The sequence below is a fragment of the Mya arenaria genome, chromosome 14 (assembly GCF_026914265.1).
Source record: "Mya arenaria isolate MELC-2E11 chromosome 14, ASM2691426v1".
NCBI lineage: Eukaryota > Metazoa > Mollusca > Bivalvia > Myida > Myidae > Mya > Mya arenaria.
In genome coordinates, this window is record NC_069135.1 from 63,736,897 (window position 1) to 63,759,159 (window position 22,263).

Sequence of the window (22,263 nt, forward strand, 5' to 3'; positions counted from 1 at the left end):
ACATTCAAGATAGTGTTCCGCAAACCTCTACTTTATACACTGCACAATCACTTGTAATTTAGAAAAAAGTCAATCTGATGTATTACACAACATTAAGACGAAATGTATTGTAAGATTAAAGCAAGCAACACTAAGCTACATAAATAACTACATATTAGAATTGCCATTTTATTTACTTTGTTGTTAAGTAAATAGATTTTCAAGATAATGAAACATACAGGGACAATCTCAATAGTCAAGATTTAACAACAGGATGATTTTAATTAAGGACTACCGGACTCAGTGTATGTAAGACTGGAAATATTATTAAAGGCATAAAATGTGAATATGGGGCGACATTTTATCGCCTCCTCATCCTATATAGTGATGGTTGTACTATGAAATCCTGCACATACCAATACATGCAGAGAAAATATTGAACTAGAGGGTTCTCATACTTTTTATTTTAAACTTTGCCCTAGTATATCATCTGTATTTTGTCTAGGATTATTTTCTTTTTATGGACACAATAATCACATTTCTCATTAAGATGTATAACTAAAAAATCCCACATCATTTTTACTGCAACTTACTTTTATAACATGCAGTACAACACATAATGAGGGGACTTTAGTGACAGGTAGAGCTCAGAAGTATGGGGATTGAATAGGTTAGCAATGTTCAAGTGAGTTCTCATTTGCAGGGAAATGATATGAACAATAGTTTCACAAACAATGTCCTTCGTCAAACATAAGCATATTGATTGAATTTAAATTTGCAGTAGTGATAACAACATTGAAACTGGGATTTTTTATACATAAGTATATTTCATATTTATAAAAAATTAGTCGTGTACATGGTTAATTTTTTTTCTGAACTAACATTTTAGTAATTAAAGATATCTGTTAGGATTTGATCGTAAAATAAAAATTTTGTAGTATTCAAATGTAATTCTCGGACGATCCTGCAGGAATAAATGTGCATCGTCAGTGCTTTAACTGTTCCTTTTATCTTTTGTGAGCTTGTGCACCAATATTTATACAAACTATTTCTACTAGACCCCGTCATTCTTGTAAAGTCAAATCCTTCAATGCTCATTTCGTCTCCAGCATCCCATTCTCGCGGGACGTACTTAAAGCGAAACTTGCTGGCAATCATCAAGAAAATATATTGCTTTTAATTAACTGCTAGAGGTTTCAGATAATAAAATTTACATGCATTGCAAGAATTTCATGCTCAGCAATTACGTTTTAGTCATACAAATGCTAAAAAGAACACCATGACATTTTTAATAGACAGAACAGTTTCCAACTGCTGTCAATTAGACAGCAACAAAATGAAATATTTGATAAAATAGACATTTATGACAAATGAACCTTGTGTTGATTTATTTTATTAACCAGTATGTTTTAGCATGAACAATAAATCAGGCTTTAAACTTCAGATGTGATCGTTTCGTCGAAAAATCTATAAAAAGTCTATACAAGATATAATAATGCAGGGGTATGGAGAATAACTTTACATAACGCCATTTGTACAAAACTGCTACATATTTGAGCTATCAATAGAGGTACCGTATTCGACCAAATAATTGGGCCAAATTACCCGGACTCCTGAAATTATTCATTAATCTAAACTTTTAAAATATAAATCTAAGGCGATAAAATATCTTAAAGACAAATCATTTTTGTGGGTATATTGCACCAACTTCTGCTTAAAGATAGACAAAATCATTTTTTAAGAAGAAAAGCAGACTGTGTTTAATCACAGACATATAATGTGTAGTGTCTCTGATATCATAAATTATTTTAAGCAAATATCAGCAAAGACAAGAGTCGGCTTGGAAATATATTTGTACTGGTAGTTGTAGAATGTACATTCAAAGATAGACATTTATGTGTAAATGCATGGGATATAGTATATAAATTATAGATATATAAATGAACATCACAAAGATGTATTATTTTTATAGAAAAGTATAACGCAACAGCATATGTTACTGAACACCAGTCTTATTCAATTAAATAATACCAGTATTTTCATACACAACCAAAACAAAGAACACACACACACACCAGTCTGTTAGTTTCAAAAGTGAATTGGGCAAGCAATTAGTTTTAGGATTCAAGGGTTGAACACACGCCAAAAAGTCAACTGAGATTTGTGCAATATCAGGGCTTCAGTCTTATACTCACAGAAGCATGTTGGAACAAAGCAAGAATGAGAAAAGGAGTTTGTCTTTTTCGAAGAGGGACCGACACACATTACAATAAAGATTGTATGTGAAATGGTCAGACAAATATCTCAATCTTTTCTCGAGAATCTTGGATCGATTGCTGAAATATTAACAAATAAATTGGCATTAAAACTCCGAACTTTGAACAAACCCTAACATGAACTGTCGACGACAACATTTCTTGACGCCATCAAATACTTACAGAAGAATATTGGAGCAAAGTACGAAAGAGAACAAAAGTTTGTCCCTTTCAAATAGTGACCTACACACGTTACAATACAGTGCGTATGTGAAATGGTCACATAGATATCGTAGTCTCCGATCCAGGATCTTTGAACGGTTGCTGTAAAAATGAAGGTTAAAAGGGTCACAGCTATCCTAAACCTAGCTGCTGTAAACGGTGATCCAACCGAGCTAAAGGGGCGCAAACATTGGGGAAATGGGTCAGGGTCAGGTCAGTAAACAATTGTTAACAATTAATGCACCGCAGGGATTTTTTGTTTGTTTCTTAAACCAAGGATTTGTTCGTGAACTAAATGGCTGCAGCCCAGTTATTTTGTGATGAAATGTTTGATTCTTTAACTGATTTAAACAAAATGGCAATGTAAACTAAAACATGCATGTAGATTATATGGGATTGTAATAAGGGTTACCAGGTAACTATTCTAAAAAAAATATCAGTCTAAAATGTAACTTTTGTTGAAAAATGGTTTAAACTATGGCAAAAAGGAGTCTTTCTAAACAGGACAGAATAGTCATGGTTTATATTTTCTAACATAGTTTTCCGGGGATTTCAAAAGATTAAAAAAAAATACCAGACAACCTGAATATTGTGTGGTAATAGCGTTGTAATTGTTTTCATTTTAGACTGATAATTTTTGAAGTCTATAAACTAACTAGCCATGCCCTCTGCTTGAAAATGACCAAGCATTATGTTATCATAAATGACAAATGGTGAACATTTTAATTTACAAATGCCTCATTAAAAAGTCATGATGTGATTTTGGTAAAATATTCACATATTACCGCATGTTTTTTTTTACATCAGATTTTTCCACTGCTTTGGGAAGTGGCTCGAGGCTTTTCTGACTGGGAAAAATGCGCAATTTTGAGTAAAATCGGGAGTTACCGGTACACCTTTTCTTAAAAATAGCTTTAAAAAAGGATTTAAAAAAATGAAATAAAACTTGTTAACATTAAGGAATTGGTGTCTTATTATTTTGATAAAATAATAATAATAAAACAAATCATATTTTTGAAACAGAAATGGGTCGTTTTATTTTTACAATACGGAAAAACGGTCTGAACAAGACAAACCGTGCATGCAAAAATGTTCATCATTTGATTTATAGATAAGATTGCCACAGTTTGATAACATTTCATGTCAGATGACACGATTGCAAAATATATCATTGTGTCATCTAAAAGAGTATCTTTCGAACTATAAAAAAATATAAACTAATTATTACCAACTTTTAAACAAACCAAAATGTCATACACGAAAGCAATGTCAAAGAGCGATTCCGTTTTGAAATATTTTGCAATGTAAACGAGCTAGTTACATCTTAAATAATTTGCTGTAATATTTTTAATATGATTTTTTTTATTGATTTTTTAAAATCTACTTTTGTCATTTCTGAGAAAGTTTAGAGAATTTGACAAGGTTTTTAGTAAAAAAAATATCATTAAACATTTATTGACATAATCATTTTTTAAAAGTTGGTCTTTGCTAAATGGGTAACATCATGCATTAACGCACTATGGTGGAATATGCAAACAGAATTGAACTTCAATTTAAGTACATGATTATTAAAAGTTCTTTACTTTAAATCATTCAAGACTTTCGAGTAAATAAAATGAAGACATTTAGGGATATTTGCTTTTGGTATCCACCATTTTGCTTCGTGCTCTGAATCTAATAATAGGGGAAAACATCTAAATATCTGAATAAAATATACATGTAGCGAAAAAAATAGTATAAGTATAGTGGGTGGAGTAAATCTGGGTGTAAATAAATTCTGACGAGGTAAAATCTCAGACTATATTTTAACTCACATTAACAAGTTAGTACAAAGAATAAATGCCAACACGACTTTGTGTTTTGCGAACAATGATCGTGTAACATTGTCGAATAAGAGGTATGTGAAATGGTCTGTCAGATAGCGTAATCGCCGTTCCAATATCTTCGATTTATTGCTGAAAAAGCAGTTCCATTATTATTTATACATTTTAACGATATTTAAAGTCATCTTGTATGCCAATTCTTTCAGATTATTATAAATAACAATATATATAACTCCAAAAATTCACAAAAAAAATGTCAGAAAACTATTCAACTTAAAACTTTATGGCTTTCTTTCAAAACATGGGGTTGAATTTGAAACTAAAACACTGTCGAAGAAATAGCATTCAAAGACGATATCCACAAAATATAAATCTGAAATAAAAAAACAAGTTAACAATAATGAATTTTCCTGAGATTATATGTTTTATAGCCCAAATAAAAGTTAACAATATCAAATTTTCTGGACATTATTTGTTATATGGTCATATAATTTAAAATTCTTTATTTTTATCAAAAGAAAAGAGATTTTTTTTTTAATTTATGAATATATCTCATTATCATATCGATCACTATCGAAAACATACCTGTCATGAATCGACATGATGTACAAGTTGACGAACCAAGTCAACGAGTACTGATACATGGGGTCGATGTTTGGTAAATCGGCAATCGAGAAAAACAGGATCGAGGAGTGTTTGGCAATTGGTCGATATCCCATACGGTTGGTCTCAATCTTGTGCTCAGTCTCCTCAGCAATCTGTACATAGTCGAGTAAAAATCAGCAATCTGTACATAGTCAAGTAAAAATCAGCAATCTGTACATAGTCGAGTAAAAATCAAAGGCATTTATCTTTTAATGCATATCTTACAGATCTTATCAAAAGCAGAGTATATTAACGGTACTTATAAAAGGCAAATTGTTCTTCATTCTAACACCAAGGAACATATGTCAAAACCAGAATACCAGGTTCATGTACATATGAATTTTGGATTCTTTTTCTCCGATTTAAGGCTTAAAAACACCACAAGTGCATGCCAATGCTTGACTGTGTTAATCAAGGGGCATAACTCAACAAATATTTTAAAACAAAAGATAGATATATCTAATCGTCATATTTTTTTAAAACCAATGTGACTATCATTCTTTTCCAAATAACCATTTAAATATACCTTCTGTTTCTTAGAAATCTCATCAGACAGGATCTTGGAGGAGTCGAGAATCTGGATGGCAGATTCATCCTCGAGGATGTTGCCCTCAGACGCAGAGAGTGTGTGCAGGATTTTGTCCTCAATCTCTTTCAGCTGTTTGCGATTCTGGGCACTCTGGATGATCAATGCCTGGCGTTCCTCTTCAAGCTCTGGCCTAAAGGAGAAACGAGTGCGTTGAGAAGGAGAAATAGGGTGTAAAGTTCAGTATATATATATCTAGTAACTGAAAGGCCATTTTAGTACTTCCCCGAAATTCGAAGTTTGAAGGGGATATATTTGATTTACCCTGTGGTTCGTCGGTTGGGCTGTCAACCCTTTGCAATTTCACTTGTTTAAATGTTAGTATAACTTAAAAACTACTAGACAGAATTTAAAGCTGCAATCTCACAAATTGAATGTTTTGACAACCTTATTATTTTTTGTCTTGGAATGAGCCAATTTATGTGAGAATGCATGGAAACCAGTGATATAAGACTACTGGCAAAATATAAGATCCAGATTGTCATATTTCCGTTCCAATGTTTTATGCATTTTTCTTAAACCGTTAGTAACGGTTTAAGCCATAAAACATCAATTTTGGAATGGAAGTAAGAAAATCTGCGATCTGATATTTTGTCAGCAGTCTTATATCACTGGTTTGCAGATATTTATGCAATAAGTTGCTCATTTTTAGACAAAAAATAAAAAAGTTGGAAAAACGGTAAATCTGTTAGAGTGCAGCTTAAATTTAACTTCATACAATAATAAAACCTAATGCGAGGAACTGTAAAGGACTCTATTGTAGCTAGTTATTGCCCTTTTTTTAATTTTTCTTGTTAAATGTTTGTATCATTATTTCTGAGTAAAATATTTCTGAAGGTTATACTATCTATAAAAACTTATTGCCCTCTTGGTCTGTTTAGGCAAAGTTGATTTGAATTTGCAAGTTTAACTTTAAATTTGATATGTGACACTCAAATTTAACTGAAATTCTTGCTCAACATTATTTTTTGGCAAGTTCTTAGACTGATTGGCAATATTTTCGTCAGCAGACTTATATTACTGGTTTCCAGACATTTAAGCAAAAGAACTGATTCTAAGACAAAACAAAATGTCAATCTGTGAGAGTGCAGCTTTGATAAAATAATATAACTTGATTTTAATCCACTCTGAGTATATTAAAGGCCTTTAAATCAATGGTGTGAAAAACAGCTAATTCGTGAGATTTTTTTTAATGTCCTAGTTACAACAGGGAAAATTTCCCATTAACATTTTGGCAAAGGGATGTCTAAAATTTTACCTTTTAACCTAAATTAGACAAAGGTTATCAATTGAAAATATCACATATTAATTTACCATAATCATGAACTTAAACTGCACAAGTAAAATCAATAAATCAGTCCGAACCTTTCCTTGGCGACCACAATTCCCAACAACTGATCTTCGAGACCCTCGGGCGTGATCATGAAGTTGAGCAGAGAGACTTTTGTGGCAACTTCTGGAAGGTAATGTGGGTTTCGCAGCTTCGTCGTGATGTAGAAACGGAAGTCCTTGCTGTATTCAATTACATTTTCACCGAGTCGAATCATTTCAACGCCACCTATGGGTAGTAAAAATATAACAAGCATTTAGTATTGGAGGATATTTTTGCATTCTGTAAAAGTCGTTTCAGCTTGGTATTTTTGTTATACAGTCAAACCTGTATTAAGTGGCCACCTTTGGGAAAAGGTCAAAGTGGCTGCTTAAGACAGGTGGCCATTAGGTACATATAATTATTAATGTAAACACACAAGTCAGATTGCATTTTTACCGAAGGCCAAAACATGATATGGAATTATAACTTAAATAAGGTAACTAGAAATAGTTTCTCTTGATGTTCAACTAAATGCAATCTAACTTAATTTTAATTGGAATAAAGACTTTTTAGTATGTTAAAGAAAGTATGAAATGATGAGAAATTTAATACATTAAATAACATGAAGGCTGCGTAATAAGGGAAATATCATTCAGTTTTTTTCATGTAATGAAGTCAACAACTAGTAAGACTTGTGTGTAAGAAAAGAAAATACATATAATACCTTCTAATTACAATTAACATCTAAGGCGATATATTATACCTGTATATATACTTTGTGCAAAGGAAGTAATGACAAAATTGATTAAAACATTGAATGAAAAAATGCTTTCGGTAATTAAGACATGCATATGTATATGTATATATTTATTAAGGCTTTTTCTCAATTTTGTTTCAAACTGTATATATACGATCTTACATGAGTTGACATTTAATAAACACGAAAAATGAAACAAATTAAGGAAAAGTTATAAAGTGACTCTTTGAGTTTATAACATTTCCATTACCAGGTCAATATATTTTGTATTGAAGGACAACAAATGTAAGATTCTTGTTATCACATGCACTATTCGTTTTTTGCCAAAAAAGGGACCCTGGCCTACGGGTGGACACCCCAACATTTTTGTCTTCAAAAATATTTTTCTTTTTCATTTTAACACTAAGGAGTCTGGGATGAAATTATGTAAATTAAAAAAATACAGTACTGTCGTAAAAGAAAATTCTTAATGGCCGTATTACACTCATAAAAAAGGCAACTTCATGTGATATTAAGAAACTGTTCATGCAAAAAGCAAAATGCTTTTAAAAACAAATGGGTGAGCACATTTCAAAACTCCTGTTCAAAAAGTATCATGCATTTAAAAAGTGTGTAAATGTGTAATGAGATGGAAATTTAAATTATCTTCTGACGAAATTGAATACAAAAATATTATAATATATATATATATATATATATATATATATATATATATATATATATATATATATATATATTATATTATAAGAATTATATTAAAATGACAATTTTGTACTGCCATCAAGTTACATGGAATAATTGACTGTGCATTCTAATTAACACAAAAGAGAGGAAAACAGTAATATTTAATATATTACGGGATAATTTCAAGTAATTATCAACGGTCAAATTTTCGGAAAAACTTATCCTGTCAAATATATCCTGTCCAGTATAATGTTTAAAAAAATCATTTTGAAATACATTTTTTTGCATTGTTTAAGGAACAAAAGTATATATGTGAATTAAAAAAAAAAAACTGATCATGCATTTGGTGTGAATTGTGTTTTTAAATGCAAATGCAAAAATTGAAAAAGTAAAGAAAATTTAACAAAACTTTCATCAAACTTTACAACTAGGCTTACCCTCTGCAAGAAATTGAAAATGAACCAAAAATTATAGTTGTATTTAGTAAGTAATGAAGTAACAAAGTGTTCATATTATAAAAGTTTAACCTGCAATAAAATAGGTCTGTTTCAACTATACATTATAACAACAGTAATTTAACATATAATATATACAATACAACATACCTTCTACACAAAAGGATTATAATGGTGACAAATATATAATAAAAAATGTTGTTGTTTTAAATGTGAGGCCTTTGGTGAAACGGAACTATTTTCCCATTGTTTTAATTCCCATATTTTTTAATTATATATTTATTAAGTTATTTATTTAATCATCAATTACACCATCTCTACCACTGATGAAAGAGTCATAAAAAATGTACTCAGTAATCTATAACTTATATGACGGATTGATTTTTGTCAAAATATATTTTTTAAGTATCATAACTTTTGAGAAAAAGGCTTATTAATAAATCAACATTAAAAAAATACAATATAATGTAATGATATACATTATATTGTTAACGTTAACAACATTTACAACTACTTACGTCCAGTATTTGAGGGAATTACTTATTAATTTAAAATGAAAAAATACATAGAAATGATTATATCCAAGTTAAATACAGTTGTTGTTTTTTCACATTAATTAACACAAAAAAATGCTTAAAAAATGATATCATTTGATCTCTAAAGTGGTGATATATGAATTATGTGCAAAATATTTGTTATACGAGAATATATATATAAAAAAATAAATCTTGAAAAATTACTTCAAAATAATACTTATATATATTTCTAAATTACCGTATAAATTATAAAAGTGCTTCTTTTAAACAATTGACCCACAACATAATCATGTGATCTTACCCACTAATCTGTCCATTTCTGTTTAAAAATAGATCTTTTTTGACATGCATTTAGAAAAACTCATTTCAAATATTATTTTTAACCTGTCTATACTAGTATGTTTTTTTTTGTGACAATTTTCAATTAAAATGCTTATTTTATATTGTTGCATAATTCCTTTTACAAACGTTACATTGATCCGAAGTAAAAAAAAAAAACATATTTAAAAGTTATTTTTAATTACATGCAGTGATGATTTCATATATCTACAACATTTTTTATTTGGTGAACTATTTTGTATATTATATATACATTACAACAACATTTCCCAAGATTTATCACATATATATTACATAACTTTAACTGACACGTTAAAAAAGCAGGTGCACTATATTATTTTTTTTAAATGTTTAATGCAATTTTCATGACATTAAATAATTTTGAGACAACAATGACCTTGACCTTACCCTCTGGTTCTAAATCCTCTATAAATTAAAATAAATGTTTTATTTTTTTTAATAAATGGTGAGCCTTCACACTAGTCATAAGTAAAATGCTTTGCTAAAAGTATGCTTAATATTGTAACCTAAAAGTTTACATCAAGATGTTGTCATATAATTATAATTATTATGGTTGAACAAGGTTTGTCATTTTTTTATCCATTTCTTCTATTTTAAACCATTTCCCTAACTATTTTTTTTATTTTGATAATCTCAATATTCTTTGGCACAATTTCTATTTTGTGAATGAAATTGTGAAACATTTGCCTTTATCAACTAATTTCAATCAAATTTATCATGGGGATTTGTACTATAAGGAACACATGTGGCTGTTTTATAAACACGTCCCCTACACAAAGAAATCAATTGCAATTCTCAAAACAAACAATGAATGATTTAAATTGTATGATAAAAACAGCTTAAAACACACAAATTGAATGCAAGAGTTCTGTCCATGATCATGTTCAATTATGATCACATACATGTTTCATAATTTGAGTGTTCCGAGCTTATTTATTTATTTATTTAAATCTTTCATTGTTTGTTTGTAGACTTGCAAAGATTCAGTGTGGAGCGTGGTCACAACTAAGTTCATGTCAACAAAACTTGTCCACCTATGAAAGGGATGTACTGCTAAAAAAGCGAAAATACTAGAAGCTTTTTTTAAACTATAGGACTAAGAGTCGACACAAATACAAGATAATATATAACATGAAAGGAAAAATATGAGATGGTACATTTATTAAGCAAGATACTATGGAATGGATTATGACATAGGATAGAATATAATAATAAGAATTAAGCAAGTACATAAAATATATACTAAAAAAGGTAATGTACAATACTGTTGAATTTTTATGTAAATTTAGCATCCATGTTTGCCAATTTTATATTTATCAAATATGCTGCCCTTATAAGAAGGGGCTCAGGTTTCACAAAAATTATAAAATATTTCTGGCTTGAGCAGTCTATTTAATATAATTCTTATCCTTATCTTTAGAAATGCCTCGGTGATTACATACAGTCTATTGGACAGTTATTTTTACAGTCCAATCAAATCACTCATATCCTTAGATATGACTCAGTGATTCCATTCAGTCTATTGGACAGTTATTTTTACAGTCCAATCAAATCACTCATATCCTTAGACATGCCTCAGGGATTACATACAGTCTATTCGACAGTTATTTTTACAGTCCAATCAAATCACTCATATCCTTAGACATGCCTCAGTGACTACATACAGTCTATTGGACAGTTATTTTTACAGTCCAATCAAATCACTTAAGTAAGATCTAAGAAGCTTATTGAATATGGCCCCAAAAATACCATAATTTTAGCAGACGGTCAATAAAAATCAATTCAGACAGCAACAAATCTTTTTTTAGTCTATTACATGCACCACCATAATTTTTCTTGTGAAACCAAGCCCCAAGCTTCCCTCATTTCAATTTTTGGCAATCATGTATGAAAAGCAATTCCCAACATGCAATATATAGACAATGACAACGCTTTAGAACATATTCTGCATGTATTTCTAAAACTTTTATTTGATCAATCCTTGATTGTGTGTTTTTTTAACATTCATATGTTACAAATTCAACATGCAATAAATTCATCTTTTATTAATTTAATGCATTTTGAACTGTGTCTAAAAAACGACTGTCATTGCATATTTCTAAAAGGTAAATCGATATATATCATATACTCTTAAGTCTTTCTAGGGATCTAATATAAGGACCAATTTACATTTTTTCAAATATTTTAATTTTTCATCTTTTCAAACAACTATTTTACGAAAGACTGGTAATTTTCATTTTCCCTAGAAAAAACCTTTCACTAAATAACAGGGGATAATCAAGAAAAGATAACCATTTGCTTTTAAAACCTACCCATTCCGGCTGTACAAACATAGGCAAAAAATGTGTAAGAATCTTCATTGATTTGTAATGAGTATGATTTAAATATGTTTCTGGGGTACGTTGCTTAAGCTGTTTGTTATACGAAGCGCTCCACAACCAAATCCAACACAATGGGAAGTTAGCTTAGGGAGCTGTTTATATTCCAATGTCTAGAATTTTGTTGCCTCGCCAAATGTTAGCTCTTACTCGATAAAGGTGCTTGCATAGAAAATTTGCGTGTTTAAAACCACATGGACTTTTTGGCGTCCAGTCTCAAACTTTCCCATTTTTTCTATGGGTTAACTTTTTCTATTCTAAACTGTATAGCACTTTTTGGTTCAAGTCTTTGCTAATAGAAACAAATGCTGCACAAAAAATTGGAGATCATTAACAGCTTAAGCAAATCACCCCAGAATTCAATATATGCCTCTTTGGACAAAAAGCACAGAAACAAATATGTTACTTGTATTTCATAAACATAAATTTGTTTTATAGATACCTGAATAACAAGAACTTTCACAGGAACATGACAAATGTCTCAAATTAATTGGCCTTATCAAAGTTTATCCTGTTTGTGTCAGCTTTGAAGTCAGACATAAGGAGCAAAATGCGTGACACACAGAAAAACGGACTGACTACTAGCTATGGCCCCGAAATCAGTGGCATAAAACTCCGTTTAATATCCTCCCCAAAACAATTAATAAAAAGGTAATTAAGTACTGTTATTGCCATTAGTATTATGAGTGATATATGGCTTGTGATGATGTGTGCGAAAATGAGTCTAGTTGAGGTATTCATATCCACAACAAAAACAATTTTTTACCAAGAGATATGAATTCAAAACACACTTATAACAATGTGTAAATCTAAATAAAAGATCCCTTTAGGAAGTGTGTAACAAAGCTGTGATTGTCCTCTAATGAGGCTTGAAAACATTTCAAAAATGAAAACTTTTTTATTCTAAAAAGGCCTCATTTTTGCTGACAACCCCACAAATTATCATTAGATGTAGTGTTTTTTGTATATATGAATATTGTAGCACATACATTGTATATATCATTAGGAATGTAATAGTTAACAATTATGCGATTGCTCAGCAGACATAGAGTGTCAAGAACTATGTTAAAGTTTACAACTATCCTGTCAATCATGTTGTTAACTTTAACAAATTTCTGAACAATCAACCCAAAGAGTGCCAAACACTTAAAAACATCAAAAAAATAATATTAGCAAAATCCACGGCAAACCATTGAGTAAAAGGAAAACTCTTTCAAATAAAAATAAACAAGGAACCATTTTTAAAACATTTGTAAATCATTTTATAGAAAACTTTATTAAGTCACTGCACGAAAATCAACTATTTCTAAAGAAAACACCATTCACTTCAGAATCATTCAAACAATTCCTATTCTAATATTCACATCAAGCTATGCGATTGTTTTACCTCAATTTAATAACTTTTTATTTAATCACGATTTAATATCAACTTTCCATACCCAATTTAGTCAATTTATTAATGAATAGCAAAACAACTGTAAGACAGTCATTTATACTTTTATTGGAAGAAAAAAACATCATCTTAATTTTGTTTTTAAATTCTGTAATTACACAATTATCTGGAGAAACTCATACCTTGTTTAAATGTTTGTTTCAGAAGCAGGGGCTCAAGGGAGGGGTCCAGATCTTCACCGACGTTTTCCAGAATTAGGGGGTTACCGAACGTAACGCAATTCTCCAGCGTACGCATGTAGTCCCCGTCAGTGAGCTTGATAACAGAAAGTTTGTGCTCTTTTTCCATGTTCTTCACCCATTTGTTGGCCTGTCCTTGGGGATCTATCATCAGGGGCCTGTAAAATATGTGAAAAAAAGTGAAATAAAATGTGAAAAATAAAATAATAAAAAATGATTTTCAACGTGTGCTTTTCATTTTATAGTTTTTTTGTACTGCAAGTTCTTCACTGATAAATTTAAGTTCTATAAATCACCATAACAGCTATTATTGGAACTCATTCACACTCGAAAATTGATATTGTGTGACAGTGAACACACTGCTTTACATCATCAACAATGAGGATGGTCAAGTATGGTGTCTGCCTCTCTCCCCAAGATGTTGCCATTTAAATACCATCAGACATACTTTCGAATTGCCTCTCAAACTAAATACCAGTTACAAACTGTGACTGGTTCCTACCCAGAAAAACGGATTCAAAATAAATACCAGTACTGTGACTGGCTCCTACCTAGGAAAATGGATTAAAAATTAATACCAGTACTGTGACTGGTTCCTTAGGAAAATGGATTAAAAATAAATACCAGTACTGACTGGTTCCTACTCAGAAAAAGGATTCAAAATAAATACCAGTATTGTGACTGGTTCGTACCCAGACAAGGGATTCAAGTGATTCTATAAATTATAAGAATTCATCCTGATTGAGCTAAAAGAAATTAGAATTAACTCAAATTAGAGTTCTATATTTTTTAACAACACAACAGCATCATTATAAACAGAAGTATAACTAATCATCAGTACTTTGACAATAAAATATCACACAGTATTGGTTCTTTCTTAAAACAAATTTGCATACCATCGTCTTGAGTTCGCCACAATGACACCGTTGTCGATGGAGAATGTGTCACGAGGCAATCCGAAGATGTTCCAAGCCTGAATTTTGATTGGTTCCCCCAAACATTTACTCAGGGAAAACTCCTTGGAACAGGGGATCTTGGCCTCCTATAAATAGTAACTGAGATGATTAAATTCTGTAACCATCAAACATTCAACGAATGAAGAAGACATTTAAACCTATGTTTGGTTGTTTTTTTACTTTCATCAGCATGATTCTACATGTGATAGCACAATTTACATACGAAAATTCAATTAATTTTATCTGTTTATACTAGAATTTAACTTTAGCGTTAAACATGAGGAAAACAACAGCAGTTACTGCATGTCAACATTTAGGGTAAGAGAATGGGTTGATTGTTCAGGGTCTGACTCAAAACAGTTATTTTTTCAAATATCATGAATTATCTTTATTTAATACATATGTTACTAAATATAGTAACACATTTGTGCAGGGATTCCGCGATTATTTGCATGACTCAGCAATTATCAGTTTTGCGGCCAAGGCCCCTTATCGATTATCATTTTGCGGCCCGTAGAAAGTAATCACGTGAATTCAATTTTCGTCTTTAAATCCAATTTGAACATTACGTCTCGACCCAATATAAGTCACTCGGGCCAATTATCACTCAACAGCCCGGCTACGTCGTGTATTAGCTCTAAATAGTGAGATTTTACAGAAAATGTTGAAGTAATTATTAAACTTAAGATGGTATTTGCGACATATATGGCCTATGTTTAATCATTGATTCTCTTCTTATAAAAACTATACAGTAAAATTTGGAGTTTTAAGGCTCAGACTCAAGACTTTAGTGAAAATGGACCCAGATCATTGTTAAACTTAACAAAGTGATTCATTGTTAACTTTTAAAGGTAAAATAGTTCATGATCTGTTCATGTAATTCAATATTACAAGTACAGTTAAAACATTGTCTCTAATGTTCAGAACACTGTAGGGCACACATTTATTTAAGTGTGTTTGTGAATCTTCTAGACCAATTTAGATTTGAAAGTAAATGATGATGACATTAACAACGTTAACTATGATGTTAATACCATCAAAGTTCTGAACAAACAGTCCAATATCACATTTTTTTTTTATTTTCATACAAAAGACACCCCATATGATTATGTACAAAATGATCTAGTTTTTGAAGCACACAACAGGTGGATTAATCTTCCTGAAATATACACTCACCAAACATTTGGCGACCCAGTCATTTGTAGCTCGTTCCCTGAAGGCTGACGTAAACACTCCTAGGTAAGCAATAACACCAGCGGAAATGAGCACATCTCCAATCAGATTATCAAATGTGTTTTGGAGTTGCTCCGCGGCCTGAGTCCAACGTGTCTTTTCACCACCCAGTCCACCAATCAGCTTCTCCGCTCGAACAAGCTTTTTTCCACACAGATCAACCTACGAAACGAACATGAAATTGTTTCATAAGTATATAAAAATGCCAACAAAAGCAGCAATGATAACATTGAGGACCATATACTTTAATAATTCTAATAATTCTTAACTTGATGTATGGGTATAATTTGGCAGATTATGAATTTGTATTTTTTGTGATGAACCTTATTGCTTTTAAAGCTTAATCAAGTTATCAAATGTTTCGAGTGATGTTTTCTAGATTTGGTCAGAGCTAACATCAATTCAAGTCAAATATTTTAATCCTTTGATAATTCAAACCTGGAATTCAAGCTGTTCCTTCTTGTCTGTCATCTCTTTAAATGTTGCTTTCAGATCAGCCAGGCGTTTCTCAACTGCTGCCAGCTCGGCTCGTTTCTGATTTAACGTCTTCATGGTTGTGTTCAATTCGATCTCTGCCTCGGCAAGGCGAGCTTTCTTTGGCCCCACCACCTTCGCTACACGATCGTAAATTTCCAAAGCGAGGCACCATTTACACAGACCTTCGGCTGCAGAGGAAGCATTTGCGACCTTTGCAGGGTCAAATTCTGGGTTGCCAATAAATTCTTTACGCATCTTTTGCATAATTGCAGGCTAAAAATTGAAACAGAAAAACATTCTGACACAAAATTTATATAATATCAAGAAACACTCCAAACACATTTACTTATCACAGTAAATTAAAATCTATAATTGTTTCACAATCAATACTGCAAGTATGGTTATCTATGATATCGCAGAAGGATTTATAAATAAAAAAATGAAAACTATAACAGTTTTATCATCAATTTTTACTGATAGAATTACATAGATTTAACAACCAATATTTTAAAACAATTGAAAGAACTTTTGAACATACTGGGATATTATCTTTGTCATATTCCTTTAGGCCTTCCAAAAACTTCATATCACCAAGGAGTTTTTTCGACGGACCCCAGTAATCGAGCATCTTTTGTCCAGGTTTATCTGGGTCATTGACTTTGTCTGGCTTGATGTCTTTCATGACGCAAACAGCAGACATCACAAGTTTGACCCCAGATGGGGGACTTTTCATAGATTTCACAATGGTGATGTCAGCGGGCTGAAGTATTATAATACATGTATAACCATTACATTTTACTTAATATATATTTTCTTTAAGAAATATTATTTTAGGTACAAGTTCAGTATCTTAAGCATGTTTGTTGAAAATGAAGATTGCAACATATACATGATTTGGTTTTTATAATAATAGAAATAAATTTTATTATCAGAAAAAAAAATAAGATACTTTTTAACAGCCATATGCATTTTTGTTTATTGCCTGGACGTTTTCTAAACAATCACTGAAATACTGTTAAAAAAGTGTCAACCAACTTTAAGTGTATTGAGAGCTGCCAAGGCAGCCTCCAAAGCCGGAATTGCTTCAGCTAGATCGGCCTCACATTCATCTTTCAACGCTTGAGCCTGGGCCGCCTGTTCATTCGCCACCTGTTCGTCCGCTTTTACGTTCTTACTGGTCTCCTCCACTTCAGCCGATTCCTTTGTAATCACCACCAACATTTTTTCATTCTCCGCAGCGGAAACAACAAGCTGTGGTTGAAGCTCTTCAAGTTCTTTCTGCATGTCTGCCACCTGGAAATGAATAAAATATAATGAGTGGTGAATGCAATAAATGTTCTATCTATTAGGTTGTCATGTTCGTGCACTCGCTTCTCACCTAGGCACACGGGTTCGATTTCCGACTTGGGCACATGTGAATTAAATGGTTTGTGGTCACCAAGCTAGAAAAGTTGGTTTCCTCCGTGGGTACTCCAGTTTCCCACACAACACAAAACCACACTTTTTATTTCCAAACTGTTCCTCAAAATAGTTCCAGAAAATCAAAAACAACAGACGACAGTTAAACATAATCACCTGACTAGCAGCAAAAGCCAATTTCTCCAGACCAACAACATAACGTCGCTTGGCCTTCAATGTTTCATCCTGCTTCGATCCAAGTAGCGTCTTAAATGCGTTAATCAACTCCAAATACGATGTCGGTGTCACATAATTGTGTCGTCCAAGCTCAATAAGGTAGTTTGTGGACAGCTTGTTGGTGCCTTGGTGGAAGTGTTTACAGAGTTTGACCGTCTCGCCCTTCTGGTCTTCCTCAATGTCAAGTTGTTCCAAGAATTTGTTCGCTACTCTTTCCAAAGCATCATCTGGCCAGGCCTGCAAAAAAAATAGGTTTTAAAACATGAGTACTGTTTGCTTACTTGGGTTGACCCTTGACCTACTAAAAACAATAGGGGTCATCTTCTAAAGTTTGATAGCCCTGGGTTAATATGTTCTCAAATTGTTATGAGGACTAAAAGTATATTCCATGGTGAGTGTAAGAAAGATTTATCCCATTCTGAACATAGGGTGTTTTGCAGAAATGAGGTTTACTATTTTTACTATGCAGAATACCCTGGGCGGGGGTTGGATTTATTTTTTTCTCACCTCAAGTAAACAAAATAAACATGTATTTTAATTTATTTTTTACAAATAGGTATTTTTTTATCTTTGCCTGTAGGCCAGCATGGCCAATTATTTGGATAGAAATATCTGGGGTGGGTAAAAAAAGTTTCCTAAGAAGTGATGATGACCTTTTACTTGACCCACTGACCTCAAAATCAATTTTTATCAATGGGTGTAAATTTGTAACATCACAAAACTAACAGTTTTTGCACAACACTAAATAAGACTAGGCCATTTTATGCTGAGTTTGATAGCTGTATCACAAAAAAAAACTCATATTTCTTTCAACCATTTTACATCACAATTTTATGGACAGATTGATAATAACATACAAGTTTACGGTTGACCATTCAAAAAAAGACTCCTGAGTTGTGCAATTTTTTTTAAGCCTGGCCTAAGGAGAATATCTGCAACTTTACTGCTTCACTTACATCTTTCTTTTTCCACATATTTGGGTCATGTCTATTTTGCAAGATTCAAAATTCACCTTCATATTTTTGTAGAATTGGCAAAGATCAATAAATCAATATTTTTTGAGTCTCCAAATTCATGAACTATAAAATGATTACAAAAAAGGGTACCCTGATCATTTTTTTTTACAATATTTGTTCATTCAAACTTACCTGGAACCAGTCGATAGTACAGCAATTAATCAGGGACGGGAATTGACGCAGTCTGTTTCTGAACGCGTCACCGATTGGACTGAATGCGATGATTATATGCAAGTTCTCTTTAACACGATTCACGAAGAACGCAAACATAGCCAAGGGAGAGAAATCTTCTCCTCCTTTCCCTTCTGCCTCCATCACAGCTTGCATATCGGGCCGGATACTCTGCAAGTATAACATATTATTATTATTAATATGCTTTCTGGTGGTTCATACAGATTTATCAGTGAAATAATCATGATATTTCACTGTTTCAAACAGTGAAATGTCAATTTGATATTTTTCACTGTTTTGAAATTACTAGCGCATAATAACAGTAAGGTGAGTTTTTGTAATAGAATGCAATTCAATGTCTTTCAATACCACTCTTAGGCATATACCTCCATGATTTCGGACTTCTCATCAGCGGCAAAGATGTTTGGAACCTCGCCGGAGTTCAGAAGACTGTCAATGTCCTCCAGGAAGGATTCCTCCTTGATTTGAGTGTCAGTGATCAGGAATACCATTGTCTTTCCAGTACCAGCTGTCTTCAGGAGGTTCTGTGGACATAACATTTACAGCAAAAATGAAGAAAACATCTTGAATGGTGATTAAAAAAATGTTTTTGAGTTACCATAACCTTCTCATGGTAAGTTTAAGCAGTAAACCATTTTGATGACCTTTTTTACATCATTAAATTTCAGGTGTTGTACATTGAAAATATAATGCAATTGGTAAACATGTATATTAGGCATAACATAAAAAGAAAAAAACTGTTTGTTTCAGTGTAAGATTGCAACACATATGTTTATTTGAACTAATAGGAAGTTATCTTTATAGAAAAGGCTTGCAGGTTTTATCTATCTGTAAACAACATTCTTTACAAAATAAATTCAGTTTGTTGTCTGCAAGAATCAATTCAGCTGTTTCATTGAAATGGCATGATCATGCCATATATATTTCATTGAGATGGCATCATCCCACATAACATAGTTCATTGAAATGGCATCATCCCACATTACATATTTCATTCAGATGGCATTATCCCACATTACATATTTCATCTGATACATATTTCATTCAGATGGCATTATCCCACATTATATATTTCATTGAAATGTCATGATCCCACATTACATAGTTCATTGAAAAGGCATGATCCCACTTACATATCAAATTGAAATGGCAAGATCCCACATTACATATTTCATTGAAACTGCAAGATCCCACATTACATATTTCATTCAGATGGCATTATCCCACATTACATATTTCATTTAGATGGCATTATCCCACATTACATATTTCATTGAAATGTCATGATCCCACATTACATAGTTCACTGAAAAGGCATGATCCCACATTACATATTAAATTGAAATGGCAAGATCCCACATTACATATTTCATTGAAAATGCAAGATCCCACATTACATATTTCATTGAAAATGCAAGATCCCACATTACATATTTCATTAAATGGCATGATCCCATATTACATATGTCATTGAAATGGCAAGATCCCACATTACATAATTCATTGAAATAGCATGTACCCACTTTACATATTTCAATGAGATGGCATGATCCCTCATTACATATTTCATTGAGATGGCATGATCCCACATTACATATTTCATTTTGAAATCGCATGATCCCACAGTACATATTTCATTGCAATGATCCCACATTACATATTTCATTGAAATGGCATGATCCCACATTACATATTTCATTGAAACAACATGATCCCACATTACATATTTCATAGAAACAACATGATCCCACATTACATATTTCATTAAAATAGCAAGATCCCAGATTACATATTTCATTGAAACGGTATGTTCCCACATTATCTGCTTATTTTTAAACTTATTTTACAACCCTGTGGTTTTACGACTACCTGTGGTTTGTGGTTTCACGACTACCTGTGGTTTCATGACTACCTGTGGTTTATAATTCACAATACAATCATAGGTCCTAAAGTGTTCAACATTGTAACAACATGTATTCTCATACAGGGATTGTGTAATAGTAGAGGGGGAAATGTGATGACAAAATCTGAAAGGGCATAGGTAGGTTACAAGTTGATAGATGCAAAAAAAAAAACTTTTTTTTTTTAAATTTTAATGCATTATTATGCTCGACTCATTTGACTTTACTGATCATAACAAAAAAAGCATATCATTTGTGTACAGCTAATAAATATATTAGCGATATTTTGTTGTTCTGTTTTTTTAACTGGGGAATTATAGGCCACGTGGCTATTGAATGGAAACCCTTTTTTAAAGCAAGCCTAATATTTTTTTAACTGTACACAGATTAAGTTGTTTTTTTTTGGTGTTGATCATTATGTCAAATGAGTTTAAACATAATAATGTATTACAATTAAAATCACGCATCTATGACCTGTAAACCTATATTATGCCCCTTGAACCAATTTCAAAATTTTATACTGTGAAAACATTAATCATCTGTGACTAAAGACATACAAGTCTTAAAGGTAATGAAGGCATATATGTTTTTTATGACTGTTAATAAGCTTATGTATACCATTTCTATATTTTTATGCACAAGTAATTTCTTTTCGAGTGCAGGTAAAGCACACTAAAACGAGATGGTAAACAACAATTAACAGAAATAACACCTGATTTATTTTTACAATATGTCTGACTTCGTTACCTCATCCGCTCCAGCAATCCTTACTACTTTCTATTTTATACACAAATATAATTTCAAATGCAAAGTAAATGCAAAAGGATTGATGTAAGTTAATTTGAATATAAACAGTTCTATTCCTGTAATAGGTACGGCACCCACAGCCTGAGGTAATGAAACTTACACAAGCGCTTCTTCGTGAGTGTCTTAAATTTCAAATCTTGAAAGAAGTGGATTTAGTAACTATTTGCACCATGTCGTCAAAGATAAAGTTCATAACTAGCAAGTGGTATAAGTGAATAGCCTTGTAATTTATCCTCACACAAGTTATAGCACAGTTAAGTTTCACCTTACTTCTTGCCGTTCAGGTATTGGAATAAATGTTAATATGAAAACAAAAGGCAACCATCTCAAAGATGGGACAAATATAAAATCTGTTTAAAAGCATCAAGTTTTTCATCTCTAGTACAAACAATACCAGCGTGGAGCTAACACAGACTTGTGCC

At 31.9% G+C, this 22,263-nt stretch overlaps 1 protein-coding gene across 4 annotated transcripts in view; it reads right to left on the minus strand.

The window, feature by feature from the left end:
• Nucleotides 1–22,263, minus strand: part of LOC128217214 (dynein axonemal heavy chain 12-like) — a 74,611-nt gene that overhangs the window by 9,477 nt on the left and 42,871 nt on the right. For 2 of the 4 annotated variants that reach the window (XM_052924184.1, XM_052924182.1), the window contains 13 exons: nucleotides 19,499–19,657; nucleotides 19,074–19,283; nucleotides 17,866–18,162; nucleotides 17,326–17,583; nucleotides 16,829–17,050; nucleotides 16,252–16,563; nucleotides 15,757–15,975; nucleotides 14,521–14,666; nucleotides 13,568–13,782; nucleotides 6,876–7,068; nucleotides 5,451–5,643; nucleotides 4,865–5,037; nucleotides 2,175–2,315 (listed from right to left, as the gene is read on the minus strand). In XM_052924184.1, coding sequence (XP_052780144.1) covers nucleotides 2,175–2,315; nucleotides 4,865–5,037; nucleotides 5,451–5,643; nucleotides 6,876–7,068; nucleotides 13,568–13,782; nucleotides 14,521–14,666; nucleotides 15,757–15,975; nucleotides 16,252–16,563; nucleotides 16,829–17,050; nucleotides 17,326–17,583; nucleotides 17,866–18,162; nucleotides 19,074–19,283; nucleotides 19,499–19,657 — 2,738 coding nt within the window. Of the gene's footprint in view, nucleotides 1–2,174; nucleotides 2,316–4,270; nucleotides 4,412–4,864; nucleotides 5,038–5,450; nucleotides 5,644–6,875; nucleotides 7,069–13,567; nucleotides 13,783–14,520; nucleotides 14,667–15,756; nucleotides 15,976–16,251; nucleotides 16,564–16,828; nucleotides 17,051–17,325; nucleotides 17,584–17,865; nucleotides 18,163–19,073; nucleotides 19,284–19,498; nucleotides 19,658–22,263 lie in introns of all 4 variants that reach the window. The other 2 variants (XM_052924185.1, XM_052924183.1) reach the window with 1 other exon arrangement.